The 21,532-nt window shown below is 51.8% G+C and overlaps 2 protein-coding genes across 9 annotated transcripts in view; one reads left to right on the plus strand and one right to left on the minus strand.

Moving 5' to 3' along the window:
- Positions 1-4,355, plus strand: part of Ppp1r13b (protein phosphatase 1 regulatory subunit 13B) — a 70,304-nt gene extending 65,949 nt beyond the window's left edge. For all 3 annotated transcript variants that reach the window (XM_035445317.1, XM_027416695.2, XM_035445318.1), the window contains 5 exons: positions 125-262; positions 331-464; positions 1,159-1,325; positions 2,349-2,548; positions 3,329-4,355. In XM_035445317.1, the coding sequence (XP_035301208.1) occupies positions 125-262; positions 331-464; positions 1,159-1,325; positions 2,349-2,548; positions 3,329-3,370 (681 nt within the window). In that variant the 3' untranslated portion in view covers positions 3,371-4,355. The remainder of the gene's footprint in view (positions 1-124; positions 263-330; positions 465-1,158; positions 1,326-2,348; positions 2,549-3,328) is intronic.
- A 66-nt stretch (positions 4,356-4,421) lies between these two features.
- Zfyve21 (zinc finger FYVE-type containing 21) lies at positions 4,422-21,271 on the minus strand. 6 transcript variants are annotated; one of them, XM_027416739.2, is made up of 8 exons: positions 21,088-21,271; positions 9,427-9,477; positions 8,767-8,935; positions 7,715-7,790; positions 7,536-7,627; positions 7,014-7,070; positions 5,078-5,220; positions 4,422-4,984 (listed from the first exon to the last, which is right to left on the minus strand). In XM_027416739.2, exons 1-8 carry the CDS (start codon positions 21,223-21,225, stop codon positions 4,949-4,951), a joined length of 762 nt encoding a protein of 253 aa, XP_027272540.1. In that variant the 5' UTR covers positions 21,226-21,271; the 3' UTR covers positions 4,422-4,948. The 6 variants fall into 6 exon arrangements, with proteins under 6 accessions (XP_027272540.1, XP_027272543.1, XP_027272541.1 ...); XM_027416742.2 differs by having other exon boundaries at positions 5,078-5,217; positions 7,014-7,067; positions 21,088-21,270; XM_027416740.2 differs by having other exon boundaries at positions 7,014-7,067; positions 21,088-21,270.
- Positions 21,272-21,532: the final 261 nt, after the last annotated feature.

Raw genomic sequence — 21,532 nt, forward strand, 5'->3', positions numbered from 1 at the left:
AGGCCCTCAGAGGGCAGTCACCACCGTTGCTCCTGGGGAACTCCTGCCCTAGGTCCCTGCCACCCCTCCCCACAGCTGTGTCTTGGGTATGTCAACTGACACGAAAATGCTTCCTTCCCTGCAGAGCAAACGGACCAACCTGAAAAAGCCTAACTCGGAACGGACAGGGCATGGGCTGAGAGTGCGCTTCAATCCCCTGGCACTGCTTCTTGATGCGTCCCTGGAAGGCGAGTTTGATCTGGTGCAGAGGATCATCTATGAGGTGAGCCACGCTCCCACACATGCTGCTGGTGGTTTGAAGGGCTGGTTGTCATGTACTCTGTGTCCTAGGTGGAAGACCCTAGCAAACCCAACGACGAAGGGATCACCCCTCTGCACAATGCTGTCTGTGCTGGCCACCATCACATCGTGAAGTTTCTGCTGGACTTTGGTGTCAATGTAAACGCTGCTGACAGTGACGGATGGTGAGAACCCATGGTGGGTGGGGACTGGGAGGGCTCAGCTCGCTTTCCCCTATCTTACAAAAAGAAATGATACAGGTTTGAAAAAAGTGAGCAGGAGGTGGTGGCACACATCTCTTATCCCAGCACTCTGAATCGATCTGAGTTCAAGGCCGGCCTGGTCTAGAATGAGTTTCAGGACAGCTAGGGGTACACAGAGAAACCCTGTCTCAAAAGACAAACAGAAAACAAGTAGAAACTTGGGACTCCAGAGACAGGCGGATCTCTGTGAGTTTGAGAACAGCCTGGTCTTCAGAGCGAGTGCCAGGATAGGCTCCAAAGCTACAGAGAGACCTTGTCTCGAAAAACCAAAAAAAAGAAAGAAAGAAAGAAAGAAAGAAAGAAAGAAAGAAAGAAACTTGGGACTCCAGAGATGGAGTCATTGGATGCTCTTCCAAAGGACTCAGGCTTACTTCCCACACCTGCATGACAGCTCATAACCATCTGTACTCCAGTCCCAGGAGATCAGCTGACACCCTTGTCTGGCCTTTGCATGCAGGCAGAACACCCACACACATAAGATTAACAAACAAAATACCTAGACACTTGCCTGGCACACAGGTATGGTACCTTCATCAAAATTCTTGGAGGTTTGTGTCACACAGGGGCCAGGAAGCCCTGGGTGGTGCAGACTACACATTTCCCCCTCTGGTTTTAGGACACCGCTGCATTGTGCTGCCTCTTGCAACAGTGTCCACCTCTGCAAGCAACTGGTGGAAAGTGGGGCCGCTATCTTTGCCTCCACCATCAGTGACATTGAGACTGCTGCAGACAAGTGTGAAGAGATGGAAGAGGGTTACATCCAGTGCTCTCAGTTTCTGTATGGTATGTGGGAGCTTGTGGGCCTCAGTGAGCAGATATCTCATGCTTAAGTGCTCACTGCCTTTACACTCACCCCCAAACATCTGAAAACTCCATTTGTATCTGGCTGGGTAGTACACACCTACAATCCTAGCACTTGGAAAGCTTTACAGACCACAAGCCTGACCTATATAGTGAGACTCTGCCTTAAACAAAAGTCACATTAGGAGGATTCTGTTCTGATTGCTGAAGAGTAAGAACACCCTGGATTCAGGGGAACAGTGAGTACAGTGGTCCACACCTTTAATGCCAGCACTCGGGAGGCAGAGGCAGGTGGGTCTCTGCGTTCAAGGCCAGCCTGGTCTACAGAGTGACAGCCAGGGCCACACAGAGAAACCCTTTTTTTTTTTTTGGGGGGGGGGTGCCCTGGGGTCCCAGGAGTGGGGGCTGTGTCTAGCCACTGGTCTGTGACTGCACTGGTCTACACACTTGCTGCTGGGTCCATGCTTTTAAGCAGGGCTGCTCCACTTGTGTGCCAGCTTGGGGCCTTCTACACACCTCAAGCATCTAGCAGTGAAAGGCACGTCCTAACTAAGTTGCTGTATCCAGTGTCAGAAGTCTATGAGCTCAACCAATCCTCCATTAAGCAGGTACAAGTCACTGGTTCCACATAGAACTCTGAGAAGTTACTGTGTGTGGCCTGGTGGTACAAGCGATAACAGCCAAACTACAGTTGCTACTGAACTCCCACAACAAAGGCAGCCAACAAAGGTCTTGGGCATTAATGAAGCTGGGAAGGCCCAACGGCCCTGGCAAACCCATCCCATGTGAGGAAGAGGCTGCCATCACATAGGCTCCTGCTAAGAGAAAAAGGTTTCTCAGCAATGACAGCACAGGCCTGAAAACAGACCCTGTGTGATGTTCTGCTTACAACACCCAAGGTGGAAGCCACCATGTGCACGCATCGGGTTTGTTGTTGCTCGACATAGGCACTTTTACCTCTGTCACCACCCTCTGCTAATGCTGACATCTTTTTTTTGGTCCCAGGGGTCCAGGAGAAGCTGGGAGTGATGAACAAAGGCACTGTGTATGCTCTGTGGGACTACGAGGCCCAGAACAGTGATGAGCTGTCCTTCCATGAAGGGGACGCCATCACCATCCTGAGGCGCAAAGATGAAAATGAGACTGAGTGGTGGTGGGCTCGTCTTGGGGACCGGGAGGGCTATGTGCCCAAAAACTTGCTGGGGGTAAGCACTCGGCATACTCAGTGCTTAGACACTGGAAGTCAGCTGGCCTTGTGCCTGTACAAAAGTCACAGACTTTCAGGGCATAGGTTCCGTTCTGCTGGCAGCATAGAACAAAGCGCTGTTGTCCAAGCCCCCAGTCCCTGGAGTCTGGCTTTCCCACATGGCAGAGCATACGGAGGCTAGAGACCAAGACCATCAGGGCCACCTGGAGTTCTCCAGAGCTGGGTGTAGTAGCGCACACTGTAACCTAGTGCTTGGTTGTTTTTGAATTTGCTGTTTTTTTCATAACCCCTTCCTTCTCCTGAGCTGATGCCTGAACCCAGGGCCCGAGCAAGCACTCTTGCTGAGCTAAATCCCCAGCCTCTGTAATCCTAGCATTTGGAAGGCTGAGGATAGGAGGGTTCAAAAGTTAGGTGCCAGCCTGTAAAGTCAGCTGTGTGGGTTGTCAGCCAGGCTGCATCCATAATGGTGTCTGTCCTTTAACAGAAAGGCTGCCTCTGCTCTCAAGTGCTGTCATAAGCCTGGCAGATGCTTCTTGTTCACTTGGCAAACCTTCCCAGCTGCCAAGGCATGAACCAAGCACAGGTGCTTACATTGTCACAGATTTTCAGGTATAATAAAAAGAGGGCCAGGATCCTCAGGGTCTCGGTGGAGGGACAGCTGAGGTTAGGCCTGAGCAAGCACATTTTGCAGAGAATGCTGAGGTGACAGGAGAGGAATATAGAGGCCAATTCCTTCTCAGTCACCTTTTTGCCCTAACTCTTGTCTGTTGCTTCTCAGTTGTATCCACGGATCAAGCCCCGGCAGCGCACACTTGCCTGAACTTCCCCTGGAGTACCAGTCTCATTAGCTCCCAGGAGCTACTAGAGAGGGTTCCAGCTGCCCTGGAGGAACAGAAGCTAGGACGGCCTCACGGTGCTCACTTTAGCAGACGGACAGTATCCACAATGTGAATCCCAGCTTCCCAGCGCAGTAACTGTGACAGGTAGTGCTCTGGCCTTCAGAGGACTGCATTTTTTGCCAATTACTGTAAATCCAAGTAAATACCCAGCTTCCAAAACACCCACCCCTGTTGCCAGTAAGAAGTCCTGAAACTATGAACCTTGCCGGTTGCCAGTGAAGACAAAGCTCTGACTGACTCGGCCCAAAGGCCCCTTCTCATGTGTGACGTCTCTGCTCTTCAGCAGAAGCAAGCTGCTATCAGGTGGCATTGGCTACAGCCCTGCCCTCCTTGGAAAGTCTGAAAACATCACTCTTTCTCACATTCCTGCCCACAAAATTTTCTGTTACATTAACCTGATGACGACATGCTGCGGTGGGACTTGCAGGCCTTGGCACATGGGTCATCTTTAGCCCCTTTGTGGCAGGGAGTTCGTTCTGTTCCGAGTGCAGCTAATCACAGGAGTCTGGGCACTGCCCAGGGCAGGATAGTCAGCAGGCAAACTGGGATGCAGTCACTGCAGCTGCATTCCAAGTGATGCAAGCTCTATACTCTGGGGCTTCAACCCTGTAGACAGGCTTTTTATACACCAACATTATTTTTCAACTAGGCCATTGAAAACTACCAGAATTGTATTGGAAACATTTCTTCCTCATTGAAACACAAGCCCCAGGCTTTATTTTTCATGTGTCTTGTGCATAACTGCGTGTAAATCCGTGTGTAGGCTCTGGGAGCAGTGCTGTAGTCAGCTGCCAAGTAGTGACTGTGCAGGGCGGCGCCGAGAAGTGATGCCCTCCCTGTGTGCAGCCTCTGCCATCCCAACACCACTGACACTGTGTGACGTGCACAATAAACTGCTGTCTCACACCTGGCTGTGAGTCTTGTGTTCTGGATGCAGGACAGACGCACAAAGTGAGGCTGGAGCCTGCTGTGTACTTTCAAAATAAGTTTTAATCATATACTTTATATACAAATTACTGTACAGTCATTTAATAAAGTGAAAAGTAGAAAACACAAGGCTGATGCCTTCCCCTTAGTGACATAGAAAAGGATTGTTCATTGCCCCAAGTTAGCGACAAAATAGACGGAGAGTCATGAACAGGCTAAGGCATTGTAAACCGGCTATTGGAGATAGGCAGAGACCAATGCTAAACTAGAGGCCTGAGTGACCACCACCTGATTTGTTTCTGTGGGAACGGAGCCAAAAGTTTAATAAACCTGGGGATTTATAAACATGGTATATAGGTTATACTCAAACTGGTTTAGTACTGTAGTGCAGCCTCTCCCAACCCTAGTAAGTACCAACAATACAACACAAGTTCTCTAAAGCGTTAATCAGCTGTGTGCATATTGCACTAGGTAAGTGAGCACACACAGAGCAGAGCCCTGAGTGCCTCATCAGGCAGGGGCAAGCAGCTTGGACTTGGTAACCTGATGTGCTGAGTTCAGCTCCCTCGCAGTCACTGGTCTCGTGATTCATAGAGGAGCTTGGTTGCCTGCACAACACCATAAAAGCATGCTTGGTTCTGGGCCTGACCACACGTGAGTCACTAGGGGCACCTCAGCCTCCCCAACCCTGCCCATGGTACCTTGTGCATGGCTGCCAGCCACGCTGCTGCCTGTCTCTTGCTGCCATTTGCATCCTCTCCAGCCATCAGCCGCAGCTGTGTTGCAGCCTCTGCCCCTGGCACTGTGTACTGCAGGAACATGCCTGTGGCTCGAGTGCTGCCTGCTGGAGGAGGGAGACGAGGTGTCACATAGGACCATAATGCCCCATGTGCTGCTCAGGAAGCAGCCTTGCTGGAAACACACAGTGGTAAATGATACCCGAACCTGCTCTTGCAGAGACCCCATGTGCACAGAGAACGGGACCCCAGGACCAGGAGAAACTAAAGGCACCATATCATAAGCTTTTCATAGTCCCGTTCTCCAACAGTCTGGAAGCAGCCACGCCTTCTATATCCATGGCATTCTCCTCCCAACCTTCAGAGAAACCACGTGCATGCGTGTGTTCATTCCCATGTTCTCTCTCTCTCTCTCTCTCTCTCTCACACACACACACACACACACACACACACACACAGACAGAGAGAGAGAGAGAGACACACCCATCTACAGCCAGAGTAGAACAGTAAAGTACAGAAACTACTTTAGGAATGGCCTGGCCATCAGAAGATACGCCAAGCAGACAGTTACACCTGCCATGGCTTCACACTTAGGTTGGAGGGCACAGCTGAGTATACTGTTAACGCAGGAGCACAGACAGACTACCCTGTCAAGTGCTGTTCTTCCACAACTCACAGGATCCCCTGGAGAACACTGGGGGGTTCCATCTCTGGGCTATGACCAACTGCTCCAAGCATGATTTGAATTTAGGCTCTGTCCTAGGAACAAGCCTCTTAAGACAGATGAGTCCTGTCAGGCATGGTTACTAGACTTCTTTCTCGTGGTGACTAGGAGGAGAAAACACTGCGAAATGACCCACCTCTAATCAGACATTAATTCTAAGTCAGAGCAGCCTGAGCCCCGTGGGCATACAGTCCATAACCAAGAAGAAGCCTGACATCCTTGCCTCCAGTAGCTCTGGCCCAGCCAGAGGCTTTCTGCCTGACCCAAGCTGTTGCAGAACTTCCTAACCAGGCTATGTCTACCATCAGCTTTGTTTGGTTTTTCGAGACAGGGTTTCTCTATGGCTTTGGAGGCTGTCCTGGAACTAGCTCTTGTAGACCAGGCTGGTCTTGAACTCTCAGAGATCCACCTGCCTCTGCCTCCCGAGTGTTGGGATTAAAGGCATGCACCACCAACGCCCGGCTCAGGAACAAGCTTTTGTCCACAAAAATGTACTGCAATGTGGCCATGGTCACCGTTTTGTGCTTTGCATGGCCATCAAAATTTTTCTCCCCATGGGGGCTGGAGAGATGGCTTAACAGTTAAGAACACTTACTGCTCTTGCAGAACACTTACTGCTCTTGCAGAAGACCTAGGTTCAGTTCCCAGCACCTAAAAATAGTGGCTCCAACTATTTGTAACTAGGGGTCCAACACATTGCCCTGCTCTGTAAAGGCACTGGGCATGTGCATGGGACATAGACATACAGACATTCATGACCTTTAGACTGCCTGACCCTGCCCTTCGCACTAGGATATCTTCAACCAGCTTAATGCTCCATGCACTTCCTTGTATCCCATTAGCTGGGCCCCTCTTACCACTGCCTTCAGTAGACTGAGATGGAGGAACTGAGGGCCAGGGATCCCTGGAGGCAAGCTACTGGGTACAGCGATGAAAACTGTGGGCTGGCTTGTCAACTCTTTGGTAACTTCTCCTGGGAAAGGACTGGGCAAACTACTTTATGCTGTCAGGACACACTCACTCACACTTTATAGGTTCACATATTGGACCTAACACCTACTAATCAAAAGAGAGAAACCCAACTTTCAGAATCCACCCCAAGGGACAGAAGCAAAGTGGCCAAAGGAGGAGCCACAGCATGCTGGGAGGAGTGACCCAAGGAGGACGGAGGCTGACCTTCAGAGGCAAGCAGGCTCCCCAGGAGGCTGGTGTAAGTGTGAATGTCTTTTTCTACTTGAAGAAGGTAGGCAGCAGTGCAAAGAAGAAACAACCGAGAGTCAGTCAGAAAATGGAAAGCGAGCTGTGTTAAGTCATAAGTCAAATCTGCAGGTTCAGAATGCGATGAGCAGTCCAGTCAGTGGGGGCCAGCTAAGACTGAAGCTCACCAAGGACCATGGTGCACAGATGTCTGCAGGAGAGGCAATGACAGCAGTCCTGCAAGCAGGCTCCAGGTCAGCCCCCTGCATTTGGAGCCCATGGACAGTACATGAGATGATCGATGACCCCAGTGACAGGATACCATGGGCACATCAGGCCAATCTCCCTCGTTATCCCCTCTCCCCTCTGCATGAGTTCTAAAGTTACTGACTTAATACAAGCCCCAGTGAGGAGCATGGCAGGCCATCTTGGGACCAAGTGCAGTTCCTCCTGTTGCCCATATAGGTACTAGAGAGCCTCCTGCTCAGGAAAGGCATATACCTCCAGGAGTGAAGCCTTCTGTGAGAATCTGCACAGTACAGACATGCGCAATCTCAATTTCATGATGGCTGTCCCCGTCCAGAATCAAGCATCTACAACAAACAAGAGGGACAGTCATGAGACTGAGGCCTGAAGCCTGTGAAAACACTGCCCAGTACCAGCAGGACTTCACCTCTTACCTCTGGTTGTTGGAGAGACGACAAACCATGGTTTCAGGCTTCTCTGAGTCCCCAAAAGTAACAAGGAAGGTAGCTCCTTGGAAGACAAAACCAAACAGCTCACACAGGACCTACTGCTCCATCTCCCCGCCCCCACACCATATGCTCAGGACAAAAAAGCCTTCTTCCTCCATTACCAGATGGGAAAGCAAAGGCTGACACAAATACCAGCCTTGTGTAAAGTGTAAAGGATCCCTTCAGTTAGGCAAAAAGGCAATAATGAATTAAGGGTCTCAAAAGCTAAAAAGACAGTGCTTGGGGCTAGAGAGATGGCTCCAGGTAAAAACACTGATGTTCTCTCAGAGAACCAGATTCAATTCCCAGCGCACACATGGTGGCTCAGAACTGCCTGTAACTCCAGTTCCAGGTGAGCGGCTCACTCTTCTGATCTCTGCAGGCATGAGGCAGACACATGGTGCACAGACATCTTGTAGAAAAAATACCCATCCACATAAAACAGAGACAAAGGCACTGCCATGCACACAAAGCTGTAAATTTTGTTACAGCCTTCAAAGATGGCAAGTAGGGGAGTTCATCATCAAGGCCCAGTCAGATAACTCTGGAGCAGACTGGGCAAGACCACTCAGCAGAGCGGAGGCTGGCCCTTGCCTGTGGAGTGCACACAGGCCAGACCGGCGGCTCGGAGGCTATGCTGTTTGGCAGAGCTGTGGGAAGCAGGCCCCACCCCAAAAGAACTCCCTTCTCCCTCATGCTCCTGGGATGCTCCTCAGAACCTGCACCTGTTACAGTTTGTCTGCAGGCCTCTGAGGGCCACAGCCACACAGGCTTGACTATCAGTGACAGCCTGCCATCTGGGGAAGGTGCTGCTGAGCTAGGCTCCCTGGCCATCTGGTGGGTGGTAGCACCCAGTCAGTCAGGCGGACATCTTAGCACATTTTTGTCTCTGAAGTCCATCTCTAAGTAGGTCCAAAACAAAGTAGAGGATGAGGGCAAGACACCATCTTGGAGCAGACCCATTTTAAGCATGGTTGAGTGGACATGCTGTCACTTACCACTCAGGAGCACCTTGAGCTGCTTGTCGTAAAACTCAGCCTCGCGGTGAGACACCAGGGCACACTCGGCACACTGGCGCACTGGGTCCACAAAGCACATGCGCCGAAGTGGCACCTTCTGGCTGCAGCACCTGTCACAGAAGCACTTCCCACAGCGGCGGCAGTGGTGCTGAGGAGGGTGGAGGTTGGGCAGTGAGCACAGTCAACACAGAAGCACCAGGCCTGCCCCGCCCCGCTCGCCACAACTGTCAGGACCCCCGAATGCATCTGTAGCTGTGTGTGTCACCTCCACACACACCCAGTGTGAACACAGTGGAGCTCTGGCCTCACTTGGGAAAAATGGTCCAAAAGGGCCTCCTCGACCTGTGTGTGTGTTGCTAGGGTTTGAACCCAGGGTCTTGTACATTTGAGGTGAGCCATTCACTCACTCAGCTACAACCCAAGCCCATAACTGCCCAGCTCATGCTGCATCTGAGCCTCCTCTGGAGCTCCATACTGACTGCTGGGGAGCTACGCCAGTAACTGAAATAAGAGTATCAAAATGGCCTGCCTGTAAGATCTGCTCCTCTGGGGAACTGGGCTTTCCCCAGAAAGAACTGTGTCCTACTGGGCCCTGTCCTCCAAATACACACATACACCACCACCACAGCCTCAGCTCACCTTTCTGGTGATAAAGTCAAATTTGGCATCACACTGCATACATCTTGGACACTAGAAGAGAACATGGCACAGTATTATAACCCAGCTCGGTCACTTGGCAAACTGTTGAAGCAGAGCCAACAGGTGCTGGGAAAGGCTGCTAAGAAAGCCAACTTCCCGCAGTGGAAGCAGCCTGCAGGGGCAGACTATGGAGCAGCAAGGCAGGACAGCCCCAGCTCAGTATCCAGCTCAGAAGCCAGACAGGACTGGTCAGACCACGCCCAAGGCTCTGGGTTAGGAGAGTAGCTTTAAGGCTGCAGGCCCCCGCCTGAATGCCCAATAGCCAGTATTTAACGGGCGCAAAGGCATACAGTTTGACGTTTTTGCAGGAGTTCCGATTCAGAAGGGCTTGATTCCTGCAGACTCCAGGTGCAGGGGCAGCTCATTCTAGCTGCTTCACCCTCCTCCTGTTACAGGAGCCCAAGTTGAGTGCTGTGAAATGAACATGACATTCCACAGCAGTCAGTGACCTCCACTGGGGAAAGATGTGTCCACCCTGATGTACAAAGGAAAGTATGGGGATCTTAGGAAGGGGGACTCTGGACAGCTGGGATACAAGGCTGACTGAGAGCATACCTGATGGGCCTGTGAAGAAGCTAGAGCAGAACATAGGATGAAAGGTGACAAAGAGGCTTACGCACAGGAGAAGAAGGTTCTGAGACGGGACTGTCGAGAAAATGGTGTCCTGTGCACATGGGATTTGCACATACAGAGGCGGGAGAACGGTACAGACTAGGATGTCGTGAAAGGTACGGGGATAGTGGTGGCTGCACAGTGCACCTCCACAGGGAAGAGGGCCGAGTGCTCTCACAGATTCAGAAGCAAATAGGGTACGCCAACCCAACGAGTCTGCATCACACTTGGTTTCTCCCACTCTATAAACCCTCTTTAGGGGCTATTTCATAGCAAGACCCCAAACAAAAGTGTCCTCTCCAGATGACCCAGTGCCATCAAACCCAGGGGACACCAATGTCTTCAGATACTCTGGGGACCTCGATTCTGTGGCCACTAGCTGGTTATTTCAAGGGTCAGCACAACTTTAGGAAGTACATTCTCTTCAAAACCTCATAGCTCTGCCAGAGCCTGTGACAGGACACAGCCCGAGCTGCTCACTCCACACTAGAAGGCTGGATCACACAGCAGGCAAGGACAAATAATGCTAACTGTGCACATGGAGTTCACAAGCCCAAGACACAGGGTGAATAAGTCAGAAAGGCTGGTGGTGCTGGTGGGAGGCCTGCTCCAACCACACACAAGAACAGAAATGAGCTAATGCCTGTCCCTGGACAGCAGACCAACCAGGGGAGAACACTCATGCCCAGCCGAGCCCGCTCTGCAAACTGTCTGCTCAGTCAGTATTGGAAACACTCATGTTGGGAGCTGAAGAGATGGCTCAGCAGTTAGGAGCTCCAGCTGTTCTTCCAGAAGACCTGAGTTTAGTTCCTAACACTGAAACCAGACGGCTCACAACTGCGGATAATCCCAGCTCCAGGGAAATGGATCCCCTCTTCTGGCCTGTGGACACCTGCACTTGCACCCACATAATTAAAACTAAAAAGGTTTTAAAAGGCTCGTGTTTACCAAACCTGACAACCATACATGTGTAGGGCTATCTGCCCAGGTGGCCATGGGATTGAGGCTGTCTAGTCTCCACTGGGGGAGTGAGGGAGTGAGTACCCAGCAGCCCTGGGGCTCCTACTGAAGAGGCTGTGGGCACCTTGGAAGAACCAGCTGAGGACCAGAGCCCTGAAGGATGGTCATAGCATTTCTTCCCAAGTATCCCAGGTGAGAATGCTGCCTCATGAGCTTCCCACTCATGGACAGCCACTGTTGAGCTGTGTCTGCAGTGCCAGCTGAGAACATCGTGTTCCGTGTACAGGTGATCTTCCTGTACGGATGGCCAACTCCAAAGGCACCAACCCCCAGATCAGGGGAAGGCTCTGTCCTGAACTAGCCTCCTGCATGCTCTAGAGGGACATGAAGGTGACATGATATCACCACCGCCAGTGTCCCTCAGAGTATCCCCACTCACACCCAGGGGACGGTGTTTAAACCTGGTTCTAGAGGAGTAATTCCAGCCACAAACAGTCTGCTAACCCATGGAAGGAGACTTCCCCATGAGAATGAAGTCACCGATGTGATGAACTGTCATAGACTTGTCCTAAGTCCCATGCACCAAGACGCCCATAGTCCTGGAACTCAAGGCCTTCCAGCCTCAGAAGGTGCCAGTGAGGCTGGGCCAGGGCCCCTTTGTGTGCAAAGTGATGGGCACACCCACCATGAACAGAGATGCCAAAATCCCACCCCAGGGAGCATCAGCCATGGTGACAGATAGTTGTAAGGGTTCAGACATTCTGCTGGTCTACCCGTCACCTGCAGAATGCACCCAGGCAGTACCCTGGTCAGCCCAGGAGCAAAGGACCCATTTAAAAGAGACCTCCACCCACTCATGCTCTCTCTTTCTCCTCTCTTCCCTGCTGTTCCCCTGGGGCAGACAGGACTTTTCCTGTCTCCCTCTTCTTTTCTGTCCTCTCTGTCTCTGTGTGTCTTTACCTCTGTTCTCTTTCCTTCCCCCTTCCCTCCCCTTTCTAATAAGACTTCTCACTATGCTCTGTCTGCCTGGCATGTTTGTCCCCCACCTCAGTCAACTTCATCTGCCATGGAATCCACCAAGGTCCCCTGTGCGCTTTATCATAACAGTAGTTATGACCTGAAAACAAGGGACGAAACAGAAAAGTTTCCTGAGATGGGAACGAGGAACTGCTGAATATTGAGGGCACACAGTGAGGGAAGATTCCCAGTGTGGAGAACGTCCTTCTCCTCCAGTGAAGACAGTCAGAGAAGACACATCAAAAAAGACATGGGATCAGAAACGGCAGGTTAATGGGCTGGCAGGGGTAGCACACACCTTTAATCCCACACTTGGGACAGGTGGATCTGAGTGCAAGTCTAGCCTGGTTTACAGAGTGAGCTCCAAGATAGCCAGGGATACAAAGAAACCCTGTCTTGAGAGGAAAGAAGGGAGAGAGGGAGAGAGAAAAAGGGAGGGGGAACAGAGGGGGAGAAGGGGGAGACACGGGAGGGGGGGAGAGATATAGGAACCTAATGGGCCAGGAGTGGTGGTGCTCTCCTTTAATCCCAGCACTTGGGAGGCAGAGGCAGGCGGATCCCTGTGAGTCTGAGGCCAGCTTGTTCTACAGAGCGAGTTCCAGGATAGCCAGAACTACATAGTGAGACTCGCAAAAAAAAAAAAAAAAAAAAAAAAAAAAAGAGCATATCAGTATTATGGGATTAGAGATGGCTCACTAGCCTGCTCTTCCCAGGAAATATAAATATATATATATATTCAGCCGGGATGTGATGGCGCACGCCTTTAGTCCCAGCACTTGGGAGGCGAGGCAGGTGGATCTCTGTGAGTTTGAGACCAGCCTGGTCTACAAGAGCTAGTTCCAGGACAGGCTCCAAAGCCACAGAGAAACCCTGTCTCAAAACACACACCTTTTTTCCTAGAAAAAAAATGACAGAGTGGGCCATATTTGACCTTTTCATCTCATGGCTGTTTCAGAGGGCTGTGAGCCTGACAAAGCTTGGCATTCGGGCTACTCACGAGTCCCTGGCTATGCTGGTGAGCACACTGTGGCCTATCAGAGGCTTGCCCTGTGTGGCTGCAGCCCTACCAGCACAGGCCTGGCTTTCTGCCATGGCAACATGACAAGAGTGAGGCAAGGGACACAGGCTCTGAATGGCCACCAGGAGTCTTCTGCAGCACAGGCCAGCAGGTCTAGGTGGAGCTGGGACCACACAGAACAGAACCTCATCCTGAGTGCTTACCAGACGCCCACTGATCCCAGGTCCTTGCCACCCACACGTACTAGAAGCTCTTCACTGCTCTCCCTGGTGCATCAGCTAGGTGATGTCTGGAGGGTTCCTCCTCGGTCCACTGACAGCCTGACCTATCCCAGCTCTTGGCCTTGTCATAGGCAGATTCTGGAAGATGCCCACACAGAAAAATGGCACAGAGGCCGGGCGTTGGTGGCGCACACCTTTAATCCCAGCACTTGGGAGGCAGAGGCAGGAGGATCTCTGTGAGTTCGGGGCCAGCCTGGTCTCCAGAGCGAGTGCCAGGATAGGCTCCAAAGCTACACAGAGAAACCCTGTCTCGAAAAAACCAAAAAAAAAAAAACAAAAAAAAAAAGAAAGAAAGAAAGAAAGAAAAGAAAAAAATGGCACAGAACATGGACCATTACTAAAAGCCTGCAGCTTCTCCCTTCAGCCTGGACCTACAGATCATGTGTCAGCTCTAGGGTTGGCGTATGTGTGCTCCACAGAACACACAGATGAACGGCTGCTTGGAGGAAATGCCTCTCTGATGAGGAGGCCCACTTTCTCAACTGGTCCACCACAGAGGCCAACAGCACCCAGCCTTGGCAGGGGCATCTGAGGAATCCTTGGGACCATCCTCAATGTCCTTTCACTGTGGGAGAGCAGGGACCCTTTGGACACCACTGCAGCGAGGACAGAGGCACCAAGATTTCCCGAGGTCCTACCAGCCTTAGTGAGTGCCACTGGGCCAATCACTGAGCCACTCAGAGCTTCTACGTTTCTGACATCCATGGCTAGCATTTTATTTCCTTGTTGCTCTTGCACTGGTTTCTGGTCTTGGAAGCCATGCCTGGCACGTCCCAGCCTCTGGAGCTGTCCAAAGGCCAGGCAGCAGCTGTCGGGGACCTTTGCCCTCCGATTCTCATCTGTTCATTAGCACTCTGCAATCTGAATGGCAGCAACTCCCTGCTACAATGTGGTGTCTTCCTTGACTCAGATGTCTACAAGAACTACACGGTGGTCACAGTTTCATTAAACAAGGAAGCCACAGTACCACCGGAGTAACTATATTTTTATCATCCCTAGGCCACCCTGGCCTCAGTTACCCTGGCGAAACACGCAGCCATGACAGGAGAGCTTTGGCTTGGAACACAACACACACAACCATCAGAAAACAGCTTTCAAGGCATGGTAGAATGCTGTGTTCAGATCAGTTGGAGGTCAACGTGTGTGTGTGTGTGTGTGTGTGTGTGTGTGTGTGTGTGTGTGTGTGTGTGTGTACTCCCATGTGGAAACCAAAGGTATTTTTGGAGATAAGGACTCTTGTGAGTTTTTTTTTTTTTTTTTTAAGATTTATTTATTTATTATGTATACAGTGTTCTGTCTGCATGTAGGCCAGAAGAGGGCACCAAATCTCATTACAGATGGTCATGAGCCACCATGTGATTGCTGGGAATTGAACTGAGGACCTTTGGAAGAGCAGGCAGTGCTCTTAACTGCTGAGCCATCTCTCCAGCCTGTAAATGGAGTTTTGTTTTTGTTTTTGTTTTTTGGGGGGTTCTTTTTGTAAGTGGAGTTCTTAATTGGTCTAAGTAATAAAAACCCAGAGTCAGGTATAGAGGAAAATGCTGATCAGAGAGAAGGAGCAGGCCACGTCCACACCTTACCTCCTTAGCACCTCAGCAGACAAGACAGCAAGTTCCTGCTTCTCCCTGCTTATATCTGTTCCCTCCCAGCCACCTCACTTCCTGTCTGTCTGTATAGACCTCTATGGTCAGCTAGTGGCAAGCTCCATTCTCTGACCTTCAGACAGGCTTTATTTGTACAAGCAAGATGTCACCATCGCCTCTCAGTGGACTACAGTTTGCCAAGCAGGGTAGGCTAGCCGTGGTCAGTGAGCCCCAGGAGTCTGCCTATCTCGGCCTCCCTGGTGTGGAGGATCACAGGTGTACTCTGCCATACCCAGTGCTCCCCTACACACACACACACACACACACACACACACACACACACACACACACACACACTCTCTCTCTCTCTCACACTCTGTAGTGGAATATTTAGGATCCAGTGTGACACGTTCATTGCTGAGTGAGCAAACCCCTGGCCTGGGCGGTGATGCTCCCCACTACTTGTTAGCCCTGCCAGCTCTTCTGAACTGGTCCTCCAGCTGACACTGCCCCCACCATCCCTGATGCCTGTGGTTCTGCCCTGCGGGTACCGTACCACCTGTAGCTTCTGGAATCCCAGTTCCTCCCTCACAGTCCCACTTGTCTCTAGATGGCTTTGGTCCTAGGACCCAAAGGACCCCTGAGGTCTCCCTGGCACCCTCTTAATGCAGAGCTCCCTTTCCTGTCTTTGGCCTCTTCCACGCCTGAGGGTTGGAAAGGGCTAAAGGACCCTTTAGTCTTCATTCTCCACCATGGCTGTTTTTTCCTCTTAAAAAGTGGAGGTGGGAAAACAGCTAGAGGTGGGAAAAAAAAAAAAAAAAGGCAAAGAAATGTAAAAGCAAGAAGTAACAATGGCTGGTGATTCTAAGGGCCATCCTGCTCCTGAGTCTCCTCCCAGGCTGCTGTGCATACAATCTGGCTGTCCCCACCTCCCTCCTAAATCCACACTGTCTTCTCCCTCTGCCACCACCCTCACCCACACTCACAGGTCTTTCCTGTAACCCCCCCTCTGCTCCTGGCTCCCCTCCTCACACTCCCAGTGCAGGAGGATCACTGCAAGCCCAAAGTTACTCACTGCTTCATGGTGAGCTTGGGAACAGCTTTGAGATACATAGTGAGGGCATCTCAAAAAAAAACAAAAAACAAAAAACAAAAACACAAAAGAAACTGTGCTTATTCAGAAAATGGACAGACTTTTAAACAAAATAATTTTCCTCATTTCATTAATAAAAGAAATTTCAAATTATCAGCCCAGCAATTTAACATGAAAAGAGAATAAAGAACTAACAGTGGATAAAGCTATAAAAGTTAAAATCTTGCCACACAACCAGCCCTGAGTAAGTGAGGGGCCTGCCTGGGGCAAGCAAGGACGTCAGGGGAGCAGGCCAGCTCCTGCAGCTCCTCCCTTGTCTGGGCCTCTGTCGAGCATGACACAGCTATTTCAGTAGACAAGAGAATACACTGCACCAAACCCCCAAACTCACAGCCTCACTTCGGGCAGCGAGGCTGTCTGCAGCAGGTGTCTCACTCCACACCCGGTGTCAGACATCTGTTGCAGGTCACTGACAGGCAAACTCAGCCACCACACTGACCCCAGAACTGAGACCAAAGGAGCAGACTAGGCAACCCATACAGCCAGCACCTCAGGGACCCCACATGCATGGCCCAGGAACAGAGACCAAGGACAGACAGAGACAGAATTGGATTGAGCCTCTGGCCAAGGCTGGACAGACAAATTCACCAGGACAGACCCTACTCGTGGCATGGGCGGGACAGACTGCAGTGCAGTGACACCCACTCAGGGGGGTCTTCTGGCTAAGTGAGACAGCCTTGGGCAGCAAGAAACAAGAGAGGTCGAAGGCAAAACCAGACCTAGGCCAGGGTACTCAGAAGGTGGAGTGCCACGTCCCTCCATGGTGCACACTTTAGGGGCCCAACACCCCCAGCTCTTTGGAACTAGCCTTCCACCTATATCTTCAGGGACATCTGACAGCAGATAGGAACTCACAAGGCTAATGTAGTCTCAAAATACACTGCAGGCTTAAGTGGGTGTTTAAAGAAAGTAACTATAAAAAGAACAAGGTTTAAGGACTAGAGGGATGGCTCAGAGGTTAAGAGCACTTGTTACTCTTGCAGAGGACCTGGGTTCGAGTTTCAGCACCCACATGTTGACTGACAACCATTTGTAACTCCCTGTCTGCATGTATCCCTGCAGGCCAGAAAAGGGCACCAGATCTCATTACAGATGGTTGTGAGCCACCATGTGGTTGCTGGGAATTGAACTCAAGACCTCTGGAAGAGCAGCCAGTGCTGTGCTCTGAACTTGAGTCATCTCTCCTGCCCCAAAATAAATAACAAAAACAAACAAACAAACAAACAAACAAAAAACAACAGATTTTAAGACAAACAAACATCTGTCTTCCCCTGGGAAAGGAGAGATGAGACAACCCTGAACCCCCTGTCCTTTCTTCAGCGCTGTGTAAAAATTGCCACCATGGCCAGTGCCCCAGGCTCTGGGTCACAAAGATCAGTTAGTCTAGCTGGGCCTAGTGACTCATGCCTGTAGTCACAGCTTAGGAGATGAGCAGAAGGATCACAAACTCAAGGCCAGCCGGAACTACTGAGTGAAATCAAAGGCCAACTGGACAACTGTGGGCCTCTGTCTCAAAACACAAACAAACAAAACAACAATAGAAAGAGGGCCTAGCAAGATAGCCTCAAAGAGAAAAGTGCTTGCTGTCAGACCTGGGTTCAATCCCAGATCCCATGGGAAAAGGAAAAACTGACCCTCAAAAGCTGTCCTCTGACTGACTTCTACATGTGCGGGATGGTACACGCATGCCTGGAGGCAGGCGCCTGTGTCCACACGCACATACATATACCTACACACACACACACACACACACACACACACACACACACACACACACACACCATATTCACTTATACACAATGAGAAAAAACTAAAGTTAAAAGAAGGGGGTGCTGGAGCTGGGCGTTGGTGGCTCATGCCTTTAATCCCAGCACTTGGGAGGCAGAGGCAGGTGGATCTCTGTGAGTTTGAGACCAGCCTGGTCTATAACAGCGAGTTCCAGGACAGCCTCCAAAGCCACAGGGAAACCCTGTCTCGGAAAAAAAAAAAAGGGGGGGGTGCTGGGGAGCCAGCTCAGTTGGTAAACTACTAGCCACACAAGCATGAGGACTTGAGGTAAGACTCCCCAGAACCTAGGGAGCCCCAGAAGCGGGCACAGCCACATGCACCTAATATCCCAGCACTAGGCAGGTGGAAAAATGGAGATTCCTGGAGTTGACCAGGCTGCCAGTACAGCCAATAGGTGAGGAGATCCAGGGAGAGACCCTGTCTGAAAAAAGATAAGACAGTGAGTGACTGAAGAAAAGAACCTGAAGGCTGGCCTCTATTCACATATGCACACCCACACGAACGCCAAAGACAGTAGCCAATGGTTGTTTAAAAAAATCAAAACAGACAAAAAACAGTTCAGGAGCTAAAGAGATGGCTCAGCAGTTAAGAGCACCTGCTGCTCTTGTTCAGTACCCAGAACTTACACTCGGCTCATAATTCCAGTTCTAGGGGACCCAACACCCTCTTCTGACCTCTGCAGAAACCAAGCCTGCAGGGGGTGCACAGACAGACAAGAAAGCAAAGAGCAGACACACACACATAGGCAAGACACGAGGAAGACACGAAATGTCAGTGGGCTGAAAGAGGGCTGCCTGAGATTGTGGTTCCATCTCAGGGACTGCTCCCGAGTTTTCTAGTTTACAGAGCTGTCAAACAACTCAAAGAGATGAATGGAGACCTTCCTCCTGATGTTTATGCCGATCCCAGCCATGGGACTGAAGCCTCTGGCCAGCCCTGTCACAGGACTGCAGCTCCCAGAGCTGGGACACACAGGGAGGCTTCTGCAGCCTTTGGAAGAGTATGAGGTGAACTTTACACTGTAATCCTTGTAAAACAACTGTGAAACCCCAGTTCTTCCCAGTCAAGCCAAGAACCACCCTCCCCCAAACCAACTAAGATCACAGGCACAGGCCCCTGGGTTCAGCGCCAGGGCAGTTTGGCAGGCACTCCAAATCCCCATAAGGCTGAATTGGGTTCTGAAGCACCGAGCAGAGCTCAGGCCAGATTCCTGACTGGACTGTAGACTAGCCACTCTCCCTCCAGCAGGCCTGGGCAACCCCTCTCCACCCTACCTCCTGAGGGAGCCTGTCACCTATGCTTGTCCACGCCATCTCTTCCAGCCCTGGTCACCCAGCCAAGTCCTTTCTGCCTGACCTGAGACACTCGCAGAGGCCATGCCTCCTAGGTCACCTGTCAGAGAGCCTCCCCTCCCATCCTGGCATGGACATGGAGTTTCTGCCGGACCAGACTTTATGAGGATGCACCAGAAACAGTAAAATTTTCATCAGGTAAAAACACCTAACATAAAGGCTCCCTTGGAGCGCAACAGGGAAAATGTTGAGAAAGCTAGTCTATAGCCAGTGGTCTAGCAATAATGAAAACATTTTCCCAAGAGCCTCAGCTTCTGTTCCTCACAAGCACTGCTTCTCACCCCCAACTGGGCTCTCCTACCCCACACCCCCACGCCCTATTTTAAATCTGCGCTTTACTGGGCTCTCCTGCAAAGTTATATCTGCCCAGCTCTGGGTGTTACACTGAAACTCATTCACAACAAGCACTTCTGCCCACTAAACCATCTCCCCAGGAACTGATCTTTGTTGTTTTGAAACAGCTGTGTAGCCCAGGCTAGTCATAAAGTCTCTACTATCCCGAGTCAGCCTTCCAAGGGCTGCAGTTACAGAGTTCAGGCTGTGTCCCAACACTACCCCACGTCCACCCCTTACTTTTTTGGCGTTTTAAGACACTACTCACTGTATAGCCCTTGCTGGCCTGAACTCACTATGCAGACCAGGCTGGCCTTGAACCACACCTGACTTAACCTTACCATCATGCAGTTCAGGTGTGGTAAAAACACTCCGTGTTGGCTCAATTATCTTTACAGACATGAACGAAAGCAACAGTCTGTGTGCACAGATACCTAAGTGCAAAGATAAAGTGCAGAATTGGAATGGCACAACCCCGGAGGGCAGGGACAGCTCAGTGACACACTTAGCATACCCAGGAATAGTCTCCAGGGCTCTAAGAAGTGAGAACTGCCATGAGCCTTCTCTTGAGGGACTCTCAAGAGATTTCAGAGTGGGGGGGGGGGGCAAGGGCAGCCAGCGGCAGCTTCCAGCCCCCAAAGCCCACTGTTCTGAGAACAGTGGCCCTGGCTCTAAGAAGCTGCAGGCCTCGCCCACTTGTGAGCAGCTGATTAGAGCGATGGAGGCCAGGTGTGGAGCAGAGGGAGGAAGATCTCAGCGAGTTCAAGGCCACCTTAATCTACACAGCAACTGGTAGTGCACGTGTAACACCAGGCATAGGCAGGCAGATCTATTTGAGTTCTAGGCCAGTGTAGTGAGTTCCACAGTCAGGGTTACATAGTAAGGACCCACTTTAAGGAAAAGAATGAATGAAAGAATTTACAACAGCCACTGAGGTGGCTCACGAGGCAAAAGCACGTGCTGCCACACCTGAGACCTGAATTCCAGCCCTGGGACCCACATAGTGGAAGAAGGAAAACGATCTTCCAGGAACTGTCCTCTGAATCTACGCAAAGGCGCGCACACACACACACACAGGAATAAACCAATGTAAAAAGTTTTCTTCAGTTTTCGACAGTCACCAGCACTGACCGAGCGTGCCTTTTAAACATACTACGCGTACTCTGAAACAAACTCGCCTGGAGTGCCTGGAGTGCGCCCATTTTTTTCTCCCACTCCGAAGCCCGCAAACCCCCCCGGCGCCGCACCTCCTCGACCGGCTGGAGGCCGACTCCCTGCCCGTCGCTGCCCGCAGACTCACTCGGGCCGGCCGGCCGGGCCCTGGCGCCGCTCCACCGCCGCGGCTCGGCACCGCGCAGCCAATGACCGCCCCACGGCGGGACGGCGGGGACGGCGGGGACGGCGGGGACGGCGGGGACGGCGGGGACGGCGGCCGCGGCCGAGCGCCCGAGGGCGGGGGCGGGAGACGCCCAGGCTCCGGCCGGGACGCCGGGGTAGGACGCACCTCTTTGTCCGGGACCCACTGCGGCTCCTCCAAGCCGAACGGGCTTCCGAAGGCGCGGTGCTCCGGCACCATGCGCAGGCCGCTGGGCGAGCGCACAAGCTTCTTGGCGTCGCGACGCGCGGCCACCCCCGAGGACATGTCTCCGCCTGAGCCCCTCACCGCACCGCCCGCGCGGAGCCAATACAGGGCTGGGCCCCGCCCCGCCCCGCCCCGCCGGCACGATGACAGCGCCGCGGCCCAATCCGCAGCCGCAGCTCGGAACAGGAGTCAATCGGAGAGCGGCGTCCTCTTTGGCACCGCCCTACTCCAATCAGCTCAAGGTCCCCGCCCCTGCTGCCGGCCACCAATCGGCGGCGAGGGTCGGGGGCGCCCTCCGCCCCTCTCGAGGAAATTGCGACTTCCGATTGGCTAATTAATCAGCCACGTAGCCTACTCTTCGTTTCTG

This window comes from Cricetulus griseus, chromosome 5 (assembly GCF_003668045.3).
Source record: "Cricetulus griseus strain 17A/GY chromosome 5, alternate assembly CriGri-PICRH-1.0, whole genome shotgun sequence".
NCBI lineage: Eukaryota > Metazoa > Chordata > Mammalia > Rodentia > Cricetidae > Cricetulus > Cricetulus griseus.

Coding starts and splice junctions, on each gene's coding strand:
- Zfyve21 (XM_027416739.2), bottom strand. CDS start 21,225: ATGTCCTCGGGGGTGGCCGCGCGTCGCGACGCCAAGAAGCTTGTGCGC. Junction 5,221..7,013: donor GAGCCTGCTTGCCTCTGAAG/GTCAGCCTCCGT, acceptor TCCCTCCTCCAG/CAGGCAGCACTCGAGCCACA. Junction 4,985..5,077: donor GGCTGGCAGCCATGCACAAG/GTACCATGGGCA, acceptor GGTGTTGTGCAG/GCAACCAAGCTCCTCTATGA.